The 12722-nt window shown below is 39.4% G+C and overlaps 1 protein-coding gene across 7 annotated transcripts in view; it reads right to left on the bottom strand.

Annotated features, from left to right (window-relative positions):
- Positions 1 to 12722, bottom strand: part of nckap5l (NCK-associated protein 5-like) — a 567643-nt gene that overhangs the window by 417001 nt on the left and 137920 nt on the right. For 2 of the 7 annotated variants that reach the window (XM_080199313.1, XM_080199322.1), the window contains exon 1: positions 10596 to 10923. The exons of 2 other annotated variants lie outside the window; for them this stretch is intronic. In XM_080199313.1, the coding sequence (XP_080055439.1) occupies positions 10596 to 10808 (213 nt within the window). In that variant the 5' untranslated portion in view covers positions 10809 to 10923. Of the gene's footprint in view, positions 1 to 10324; positions 10488 to 10595; positions 10924 to 12722 lie in introns of those variants that run through there. 3 more of the 7 variants (XM_080199320.1, XM_080199318.1, XM_080199317.1) reach the window with 2 other exon arrangements.

The raw sequence follows: 12722 nt of genomic DNA on the forward strand, positions 1-12722 counted from the left end.
AAGCTTGATGAGAATAATGTACTGACTGAAAAACATGACCAAAGATATAAGCACAACATGGCACAAGTTATTCAATACCAGCAAACTGGGATTTCTGGAGCTTGACTGCAGTTTATTCTGCAGTATGTTTTTCCTTCTCGCTAAGATCTGGGCTACACTTTAACCAAAGGCTTCAAGCCCAAGTATGGATCTTTACTTCAACCCTTCTAATTGGCTCCCATACTGACACACAGGCTCAAATTCTCCAACCTTGTTTGCGGCTGGGATTTTCCAGTGTCCCTGAACATAAAGTGGAGTTTTGGCTGGAACACCAAATTGTCCATTCTTGCTCACAATGGGCCTCATGACAGATGGGACTGGAGAATCCCACCCAATGAGATTGGATGGTCCCAATTTTTCATTTTTAACCAACCATGATAGTTCAAGGTAAAGCCACTGGATACCAAAATGCCTATTGCCATGTACTTGAATTCAGATTCCTCATTCTGTTCAGATAAGTCAAGATCACAAAGCCAAGCATATTCCCCAGATTGCTCTACCAAAAGGCAAATCTCTAACAGTGTCTGTAAATGGACAAGTTGAGTTTCCTTACAATTGCATAGATATCCATTATTTCATTTGATGTCTCTGAATTCTATTCTATCCCACACAATCATAGGTCTATTTGACAGGGGCAGGTCTTGATGCTGAACAGAATTGTTCAGCTTTAGGAAAATAACCCTTCTCGTGAGAACACAGATGAAAGACAATGATCTTTGCCTATGGAAGCTACTGTAATGAATAGGAGTGGTGAAAATGTGTCTTTGGAAAGCCCTTACCAGCTGAGTGTCAGAGTATCTTGGCCTAAGCCATAATTTTGCCGATAATGCTTCAAGAACTCTCCAATTTGAAATCCTCATCAAACCTTAGCATACTCCACTAGACAGATAGCATGGTGGCTTCAGAACAACACACTCGTGCCTTGAAAGAGGGAGCTAAAAATCAAGGTCATTAAGTTTCTGGTCCTGTCCAAACCCAAGCCATTTCCTCTTCATGGTTAATGTAGTTTTCTCCATATTTAGTTAAAATTTGAACTCACCAGTTTCTATTTGAATGCCTTATGCATTCACAGATACCAGTCAGATGGACCGTGGAAAGGTGACTTTTCTTGCACCCATCTTTGTCACATTTAATATTTTGATATCTTTTGCTACTTCCCCAATGATTATCCATCCACATCAGTTTCTTTCTTTCTTTCCATACTTTTTTTCCATGAGATTTGTTCACTGATTATTTCAGGTGAATTTTTTTCTTCTTGCACCAGCTTTATCTTTCCCCCTTTACCCACTCATCTTAAGTTAGCCTTTCCCTATACATTACCATATCAGTTTAAATCCTCCACCATTGCTCTATTTTCTATAGGCTGTTTCACCTATATATGGTCTCGAGAAGGTTATAATTCACTGTGGTTGGGGAGCAGAGAAAGGCACCATCGTAGTTCACATTGATAAATGTTAAAGGTACTTTCAAAAGGAAAATAGGCCTCTTTCCAGGCTGATATGTTGGTTTAACTTTCCAGGTTTTTCCAGCCTTCTGTGGGAGTGGGGGGAGAGGGTCGATGGTGGGCAGGCAGGTTGTTTTTGGAGAGTTAGGTCTTCAAGTGGGGCCATGGATTATATGGGAAGGTTGAATTCCAAATCATAGTCCCCAAAGTTGCTGCACCTAGGATTATAATGCCCAGGACTGCCCCTCTAAAGTAGTTTCAGAAGCCACTCAGAATTATATAATGGTTACGCACAAGGAGGTGGCCATTTGGCCCATACTATCTATGCCATCTCTCTGCAAGAGCTACTCGAGTAATCCCATATCAACCCTCCTTTCCCTGTAGCCCCTAATTAGTTATTCAAGACGTCCACCAGCAATCGGATATTCAGGTTCACTAGCCATTAAAGACAGCAGTGAAAATCGCCATAAATGTCGGTGGCATCCTTCCACCTTTGCTAGATGAAGAACATGCAGCAAACAATCCATTTAAATTGATGACTTCATTTAGTGCGCCTTTACTAACAACTGTGAGTAAACTCATTGCATAAATGGCTTTTATGACAAGTATCTACAAGTCAAGATGGAATGGTAAATCTATGTAAAACCTCAGTGAGACCAGTTGGACGACTATATGACATTAAGCTCGACACCTTAAAAACATTACCTGGAAGAAAATACGAATACAAATAAAGACAAAAAGAAAGTGACATTCAAGACATATACAAACAGAACACGAGAAACATATGGGAGATGCACTTTTTTTTAAAAAAATGATCTGTAAGTGAAGATCTTATTGTTGGTCCTAGGAATGTGTAAATAATTACACCCTGTATCCACCTATGGGGTCCACCTATGCCCAATTCTTTTCGTATCGGGCATAGCAAAGTCAGGAACTACAATGGGTTCCAAATAAACTGGATTAGCTGAATCCTAAGTCTGCCTCCCAAGTTATATATGCCTTTGCATGGGCAATGCTGGAAATTTCTGGACGAGGCAGGGATAGGGTGCAACCTGGTCTTCAGCTGCTTTCTAGGGAGCATATTGTTGCTGCCCTGCTGGGAGCTCAGAAAAAGCCCTGCAGATTTTCACACCAGACGCTCTTTATCAAAGGCTATTTTGCTCATTGTAAAGGAAGCGTGGAAGCATGGTTCCTTTAAGAAGCAGGAATTGTAATGTTGTTTATTGATGGAATGCACATTTGCAGATGCAACAGTGTCATACTAGTTTCACTAAACAATACAAACATTGAAATTATGCCTGTTTTTTTCCCCTCACTTACTCCTTTCTATCCTGTCTTTCTACTAAATTTCAGCTCAACATAAAGGCCAGGGGCCAGATTTCCCGCGCTAAAGGGCAGTTGTAATTCTCATGTCAGGTTGCTTGTAAATCTGCCAAGTTACCAGACTTTGCTAAACTGGAATTTCTCCTGCTGATTTGGAAACATTAGCATCAGTGAAAGTTTCTGTGATCCATTCAACACAAAGCTGAACAGTGCTGATGCTACTGACATGTTAATGAAGCAATTAATGTTTAAAGACAAGCTGTTATACTGAAAAAAGTGACCTTGGTGATATAATCAGTGACATGGACGTGGTGTCTGTATCACAAATCGCATCCAGATACGAGATATGCATAATTATCAGTTCAAATGTATATCAATTAGCATGATAATGTAAAATCTTTATTGCAATACATTTGTGGTGCAGCAGATGTAACGTCACCTGCAGATATTGCATCTGCAACTGATTTTTTCAATTGTTTTAAGTGAGGCCCACTGCTGACTGGGGAAGTGCTGAGCACTGGCTAGGCAGACTAAAGGCACCAGAAGGGAAACTACATCACACTAAACGGCCCTTTCACTGCAGCTACAATTCAATTTGGCTGTAGGTTGACAACACAATGGATGTCAGCTTTTACTGGCAACATAGTGGAAGGGGAAATCTGGCCCTAGTTTTTACATTGTGCTGAAATTTAGTGGCAAGTAAGGACTACACATACTCACAAAACTAGCCATACTCATTGTTCTCAAGTAGAGCTAATAAACTTGAGTAGGTCTTTGCAATCCCACCTGCAATCTCTGGAAGAACTGTTGTTCCTACTTTGTAAACTGCATCCAATGCATAAACTACCAGATACCTTGGAGAGAAGACATGCATTTACCTTTGGAAAATACACAAGCTGATTCAATGGCTCTATGATTTCTCAATTCAAGCGTGGGAAGGAAAATGGATTTCACATCATCTGACTGTTAAACTGAAGCAAATTTGAAAATCATTGAAGTATTCAAATGGGATCTACTATCTAATGATCATCACACTTGATTCACATACTACTGAAAACAAAACTGCTATTTTAGAATGTCTGTATTTATGATACCAAGTTATAAAACATATTGCTGTCTACAAATAGAAACACTGGAGGGTTTAAGCAATTTTGCTTAGGAGATAGATCCCAGTGTATTTTGCAGGTTGTATGAAATTGAAAACTTTATAATTTTTGCTACACAGCAAATATAATCCTAGCAGCAATGATATTCAAATGATGGGATAAGTAGAAATAAGTGTGCAAAAGCCTGGCACATTTTACACCTTCAAGCATTGAAGGGAAGTAATAAAAAAAGGGAAAGCATCTTCTGACTACACTTTTATACTGATATATTGATTTGTTTTTGCTTATTGGCAAGTGAATAAATCCTTAAGTTTGCCATGCTAGTAACACCTTTAAGCATGTTGAAAGAGAAGACCCAATATTAGGCAGGAGGTGCAGTTGCGTGTGAATAGTTCCTCTGTCACAGTACTGTGAACCCATATCCATACACCCTGAAAGCATTAAAAATCAATTACCAGCTAATGGCATAATCGTTAACCCCCTCATTGTAACCAGGAAAGCAGGCCTACTATAGATTGAAGCAGCAGCAGCAAGCTGATTGCATATTTTGACAAATTAGATGATTAACTGAAGACATCAAGCTCAGGCCCACTGCATCTCTATAGATCTTTATAAGGGGAGGGGAAAAGAATTGTTGTTGAAATGGACACACGTCCAGAGAGACTCTTGCCCACAGGGACTGAAGGAGCTGCAACAGCAGGGCTACTTATTGCACTGAATCAAATAGTGGTAAGGCTACATGCATTGATTAGTGTCATAGTTAATAACTATAATGTTTCAGTCTATTTTTCAAAATCGGAAACATAGTATTGAATGACCCAACTATTCAGCACAACAATTAATAGGAACAACATACTGAACAGAAAACAGTGCATTGTTTTATATTCTATATGACACAAACAACCAGCCAACTCTTACTGAATTTCCTCTGTGTAAAAATGTAATGCTTTTGTTCAAAGATTGTTAAACTATAGGGCATGCTTCCCTCATCCTCCAACAGGACTAGCCATTTTGTACAAACGTGTCAAGAAGAACCTCAAAGATCCCTGTAATATTTTTTCAGATCAAAAATAAATACAATAAACAAAGGAATTCGGCTGTTCATTTCAATTGTTCCTCAAATGTTTTCTACCAATAGCTTTTATCATTGTTATGTGACTCCCCAAATATAAAATACAGGTCAGAAAGTAAAGAAAATGACAATATTTTCAGGCAACATTATGGAAACACTACATCAGAGAGGCCGCCAATTCTGAACTGGAAACAAAGCAACAAGATGAACTGCCAAGTGTAGTAACATAACCGTGAAGTTGATAACGATACAATGCAAGGCACTGCCTTGGATTTCTGGGTAAATCTGAATTGACAAAGGTTAGCCTTTTCCATTAAAAAACAATTTTAAATTTAATTAGTGATAGTATACATACATAAACTGTACCAAAATAAGTTTTTGCATTTCCAAAGGAACAATAGGATATTCAATTATATTAAAGAAGCACAGTGTTTAGAAAATCGTTCTTATTTGTCAAACACTCGGTGGACATGTGATACCATCGGGAAAAATAGTGAATGGTTGTTCTGTTATACTCTTTGCCCAGGCATACGGATAGTGTATTTTTTTTAAAAGGATTGATCCTCGCCAGTTGGTGTGCAGAGACAACTGCTACCAAAGTTAATTGGAAAACATTCAGTAGCTCTTATTAAATGTCAATACAATATTACAAAGAACAAAATTGTTTTGTAGCAAAGTATTAAGTTCAAACTGAAATGCCCCCAAGGTAGATACATGATATTTGGCTCAGCAACATAAATAAATGAAAGCACAAGAAAAACAAATTTGTTACAAAGTTACTATTGAACAAACGTGTTTGATCAAAAATGTTGAATTCAAAATAAGAAAAATTGAAAGTTGCTGAATACTTGTAGGTTGTAAGAGCACTTTCCAAAATGTATCTAAGCAATAACATGATGATAGATCATATACTAAAACATGTTGACCAAGACACGACCAATCATTTAAATGGTTACTTATAAAAATGCCCTTTAGATCAAAGTACTCACCAAACTGTAATCATGTGACCAAACCCAAGCGATAAATTAATGAACTTTATCACTAAATTGATACAGCCTGAAATATTTTCTATGGTTTGCATGATTCCTGAGTTTCTTACCTGCAGCACAATGGATAGAGCTGAAACACAATGGTGATATTGAATTTCAATGATAGTAATGCAACTAAAGTAATGGATACTAAGTTGGCTTTCATGTTTTCAAACAAAAAAATCATAATGAACATTTAAAGCCAAAAGAGCACAGTGAATTCCCCAAACCTTTGGGAAACAATTCCTCCACAGAAGTTGTCAGATAAATACCATTCTTATGACAATTAGTTTGGTTAACTGCTGATCTAAAGTCTGATGTTTTTCAGTCCAGCACTGAAACAGTGCCAGTGATCCAGTGTGAATGCAATCTTCCAAGGAAATGAATGTCAAAAGATATTTATCAGGAATGTTCAGGCATCAATCTAGATATTATTTTTGATAACATACATAAATTCTAATAGTATTGGTAGATGATCAGAAATATGGAAATTCCAGAAGAAAACTGTTCCCTTATTTATTCCTTGATTTAACAAAGCACAAGTCTGAATAAAATCCTTCACATTATATTCACTCTTTTGCTGCACTATGTATTGATCTGTTTTTAAGTATTAACTCATCATGGGCATTATCGTGATAATATTTCATTTAACAGGCCAAACAATTGGCAATAGATTTCACATGAAATACTACAGGCCTTAAAAAATATAAGGATATGAATATTTGCATATGTGAAGGACAAGTGCAGCAGATACACGGGAACACCACCACCTGCAAGTACCCCTCCAAGCCACTCACCATCCTGATTTGGAAATATATCGCCATTCCTTCGCAGTCACTGGGTCAAAATCCTGGAATTCCCTCCTTAATGGCATTGTGGGTCAACCACGGCACGTGGACTGCAGATATTCAAGAAGGCAGTTCACCATCACCTTCTCAAGGACAATTAGGGATGGGCAATAAATGCTGGCCAACCAGTGATGCCCATGTGTCACAAATGAATAATTTTTAAAAACTGGTTGATTCACTTATGGATTTTAGCATTAATAACTTCTACAAAATCAACATATTTGCATGACCAAAACAGATCAGAATGGATAACTACTTCTATTCAGCAGTTAGCAACAGCTAAAGTTAAGATGTTCAAGAAAATCAGTATTAGTGGATCTAACCAAACAAAAACGTACTTCCCTGAGCATTTTCCAAAGGCTGCTAAACTTCATCTTTGTCTTACCCAATGTCAACTTATCAAAGCCAAATAGGTGAATCAACAGTACAATCATAACATTTTAGTAAATAATGGCATAATAGAATTAACATTAGCTTCGTTTTTACTTAAAGTTATGCTACTGCTTTGCAAATCAGACTACTGCGTTTCCACACAGTAACTTTAAGAAACGAAATGTGAAATTTTAACTGTTGTCGATTACTTTTTTCATGTTCTTGGCAACTACAGAATAAAATTTGTGAAATCCTACTGTTTGGTAAGCCACTACTTGCTGTGTGTGGGTAAACAGAAATATTGCTGCAACAGCATTTTGTTCCTGTTAAGTGCAGTAGCAGCCTATGGAAACTTCTTCTCGGGCCAGCTGGCTTTGGCCCAAGCCCAGGATATTTAAAAAAAAGAAAACTACTCACGTGTTATGCTTTGCTGACCAGCATATTAAATCAAAAAAAATTCCAGGCTGTGGATAATATGAGAGCATTATTTGTCTTGCTTGCAAGCTGTTGTGCTATTTCAAAAATCAAGCAAAGTTTTCTGACACACACCCCTGTAAGCTGCATAAAAGTTGTTATGCACTGTATTTGACAATTTTAATTGCATTAAATAGCAAGCAAAAGTGAAATACTGAGCTCCTGTTGTGATGAAAATGTATAGTCAGAATGAAAAAAGTGTATATAGAACATAGAACATAGAACACTACAGCACAAACAGGCCCTTCGGCCCACAAGTTGCGCCGATCACATCATCACCTACCAACCTACAGACCTATCTATAACCCTCAATCTCATTAAACCCCATATACTCATCCAGGAGTCTTTTAAAAGACCCCAGCGAGTTCGCCTCCACCACCACTGACGGCAGCCGATTCCATTCACTCACCACCCTCTGAGTGAAAAACTTACCCCTAACATCACTTCTGAACCTCCCTCCCCGCACCTTAAATCTGTGTCCTCTCGTAGCGACCATTTCAACCCGGGGAAATAGCCTCTGAGAGTCCACCCTATCTATTCCTCTCAACATTTTGTAAACTTCTATCAGGTCGCCTCTCAACCTTCGTCTCTCCAGGGAAAAGAGTCCCAGCTCCCTCAACCTAACTTCATAAGGCATGCCTCCCAGTCCAGGCAACATCCTTGTAAATCTCCTCTGTACCCTCTCAATAGCTTCTACATCTTTCCTATAGTGAGGCGACCAGAACTGCGCACAATACTCTAAATGAGGCCTGACAAGGGTCTTATAAAGTTCCAGCATTACCTCCCGACTCCTAAACTCAATCCCTCGATTAATGAAGGCCAGTACACCATACGCCTTCTTGACCACCTCCTCCACCTGCGAGGCCGATTTAAGAGTCCTGTGGACCCGGACTCCAAGATCCTTCTGCTCCTCAACACTACTCAGACTTCTGCCCTTGATAGTGTACTCGTTCATCCCGTTGGTTCTGCCAAAATGGACGACTACACATTTATCCGCGTTGAAGTCCATCTGCCACTTCTCCGCCCAGTCCTGCATCCTATCTATGTCCTGCTGCAACTTTTGCCATCCTTCCAGATCATCCACAACACCACCGACCTTCGTGTCATCAGCGAATGAGTGCAATACTTTTTGGCATAATATCATAAAATACTTCAAACTGGCCAACTTATGAAAGGCCACACAGCAAAAGTATTCAAATTGCAATAAGCAATTTAAAGTTTATTTATTAGTGTCACAAGTAGGCTTACATTAACACTGCAATGAAAATCCTCTAGTCACCACACTCCGGCACCTGTTCAGGTACACTAAGGGAGAATTTAGCAGGGCCAACGCACCCAACCACCACATCTTTCAGACTGTGGGAGGAAACCGGACGAAACCCATGCAGACCCGAGGAGAACAAGAGGTTCTAAGAATGCAGTGGCATACTCAGAAGAACTGAGAATTATGAGAAAGTACACATGTAATGACAAAATGTTAATATGTTTGGTTCTATAGTAGTTGTTACATTTTTAATAAAAAAATGACACTGACCTTTTCAGTGCATGGATAACAATGAGTTAAACTAACACCTTTAACTAGAAATTAACGTAATTTACTTCTGTCCATTTGGGTTACCTATTTAAAGATCTAAATGTCTAAAGTCAAAATAGTTCTGTGGTGATCACATGTGCAAGCCTTATCTTAATTATTTAAAACATTCACTGGAGTACTTCCACCAGTTTAAGAAGTACTTAATATGTAATTCTCAACATGCTAAAAAGTCATCCCTGACATTTTAGAAAGATGTAATATTATAACCTTCAACAATCAAATATCTACCAATTAAAATTGGAATTGCAGTACACGACTAACAAATACATATTTATCCATACACAGTGATAATTGGTGGCAAACTCTGTATAGGGAAGAGCTCTGTGGCTAAAATAGTTCCCACGGTGCCTTATGGTATTCACCAGTGGAGAAGTCCCACGAGAGACTCCCAGCAAAATGTGGTACACATGTTCCATTTGTATGTTACAAACATGCCAGGGTCACTGAAATGAACGCTGTGCATTACTGAAACCCATGGTTTTCCACACGTGTTTCAGAAGGACTCTTGTGGGACAAGTCCTTGCAGAGTGATCAAGAATTTTAATAAAAGCAGAATCAGGAGAAAAACAGCGTTTATCAGCAGCGGCAGTGTACGTTCGGAATTAAACAGTGCCATTCTTTAATGCAGAAAACGTTTAAGCAGACGAGATCATGGGAGATGCTACTGGGATTAACCCACAAAACAAAACCTTAATCAGACTCTGAAATAAAGCTCCAAATATCTGCCTCCATTCTCTAAAATGATCATATTTCCCCTTCCATCATTCAGAATTAAGCAGCTTACAGCTGGATGGCGACTCAGCACATGCAGTTGCCAATAGCAACAGGGCACACAATTGTGTTTCCCAGCCAAATAATGAGGCTTTTGCTGTCCCTACGGTCTGCTTCACAGACTTCTTTTTTTAAAAAAAAGAAATAGTGACAACAGTTAAGTTCCGCTGAAAATGTCACCAAATCAAGGCTGCCTTAGTGCTAAGTTCAAACGGTTGGGTCTGTTTGTTAATATGTTCAAAGCACAGTTTACCTCGCGGAGAATAACAAATCCCTCGTCCAAACAGCTTCTCCATAATGAAAAAAAACAGTTAAGTTATGCACACTTCTTTTTTAAACAGCAACAATAACCCGCTTTTCGATTTTCTGATCCAGTAGAGCAGACCTTATATATTTCTGCCGAGAACTTCGGTTGTTCCTGGACATGGAGCTTGCAGTAAAAATGCCACACAAACACAGCTTGTTAAACATTTACCACCTATTCAACAGCGCCAGAATATATTGCAAAGCTGTACGTTCCTTACCCAGACTGTGAGAAAACATCCCGAGAGCAAGAGGTCCTTCACATAACAGTCCAGAGTAATCCTCACAGCAATCAAAACAGCAGCAAATAAAGATCCAGAGTTGATAAACTTTCTCTCCAGTTTACAGCTCAGCCCCTGCCACAGAAAACAATCTCTCTCCCTTTGCTTTGTTGTGCTTCGCTGGTTTCTCAGGGAGAGAGGGGCACTTAACATGTGTTTAGGGACGACCGCTGGCTTTGAAGCTGGCACTTTCCTCGGGGAGAGGAGCTTACAGCAGGATCAAGTGCGTGCTGCTGATGCTCTGTGTGCGATCCTACAACTGGGCCTATTAATTCTTGTCCCTAAGAAACTACCGTGGATCTGCTGTCGAGTGAAGCCCATCTGCTGCCATCATAATCAGTCTCAACTGAATGGCTCTGACAAATCTGTGCCTGCAGCAGGGGTTAGGGAAGTTGGTGCATGGGGAGGGGGGTGGGGGGGGAGGGCTTGTTTCTTTTGTCTGCTGAAAACCGGGTTATTGTGAATGGAAAGGCACTTTGGGAAGTGGAATTAAAAAGCTCCATATACCATCCAGTTTAAAGACAACACCAATCCCCATCGCCAAACATTTGTTGCTAATGAACTAAATGAACAATTTGTCTAATCAGATTAGCAATTTGTAGCATGAGGCACGATGCAACCAAATGTGTATCTCCAGGGTAATTTATATGAATCAAATGGCTGTATCAGGTGACGAGCAATCACTTTGTGAAACACTGTAACCAAGTACAAATTCTACTCCGGGCAGTAATCAATGAAAATAGTCATTGCTTTTCATGATTCCACGAAGTCTGTCACATTCTGTTTCCTTCATAAAGAATCGGTATGTGTAAATATGAGTTTCAATCTTCATCTCGTGCCCTATCTGCTCAGCCCATAGATGAATGCTCAGTAAAGCACAAAGAGTATAAATTACAGATTAAACTATTGAGAAACACATGACTACACATGCAACCAGTCATGCATTGTAAGGTTAAAATATGAAGCATTTGAAAACTACCTTATAAATACAGAAAAATAAAAACGCAACAGACTTGCACTCGTGTTATCCTGTGCCTTACAACTGACAGTGATCATTACTTTTGAGTTTAAGGAGTTAATAAAGTTTATGGAAATGTGTTTATTTTTATTGGTCAACAACAGCAAAGGCTGCAGAATTTAACTTTGTGCACCTGACTCTTCAAATCACAGCACATCAATACCAAACTTCAAATATAATGGGTTTTATCGACTATTCCTCTTTTGATTTGATTTTATTAAAAATTTGTGTTTGTAACTTGTCTGCTGCTAAAGTTGGTAAGTTGTATGCTGAAATTAAATCTATCAACTGAAATTATACAGTGGCCCAGAAACTGGTATAAGCCTATTCAGGGTCACGGAATAGTCCCGTGTCAGGAGAGGGAGACCTAAAGGATGGGAAAAATTGGTCCTCAGGTCATATTTGAATACTTGGAAAGATCTACTTGCGGGTCGCTGAACTGCAGAAGCAAATGTCAGATTGTCCATGTTGCTGGCGGTGCTTCTTAGGTAGGAGCTGGAAGACAGGAGGAAAGGAGGACAGAAGAGGAGCAACCCTGGGCCGGCAGAGACCCTCAGGCAAATTGTGGAGTTGGCGATTTCTACTCCTTTGAACTCCATGAAAGTATCCTGTTTATTTGTTAACAGCTGCTACTTCAGCCACACCAAGCTGAGGAAGAATCTTTGGGGCAACCACCCCATTAATCATGTGGTTAGCACCACGGTTAGCACTGCTGCCTCAGAGCACCGGGGACCGGGGTTCAATTCTAGGCTTGGATCACTATCTGTGTGGAGTTTACACATTCTCCCCATGTCTGCATGGGTTTCTCCGGGTACTCCAGTTTCCTCCCATAGTCCAAAAGATGTGCTGGTTAGGTGCATTGGCTATGCTAAATTCTCCCTCAGTGCACCCAAACAGGCACTGGCATGTGGCGGCTAGAGGATTTCTCATAGTGACTTCATTGCAGTATTAATGTAAGCTTACTTGTGACACGAATATATAAACCTTAATTTTGATAAGGGGGTCTAAAGCAGTCTTGAGCCTGTCATTACACATGCGAGCTCTACGTG

Source organism: Carcharhinus amblyrhynchos, chromosome 11 (genome assembly GCF_965287045.1).
Source record: "Carcharhinus amblyrhynchos chromosome 11, sCarAmb.v2.hapA, whole genome shotgun sequence".
NCBI lineage: Eukaryota > Metazoa > Chordata > Chondrichthyes > Carcharhiniformes > Carcharhinidae > Carcharhinus > Carcharhinus amblyrhynchos.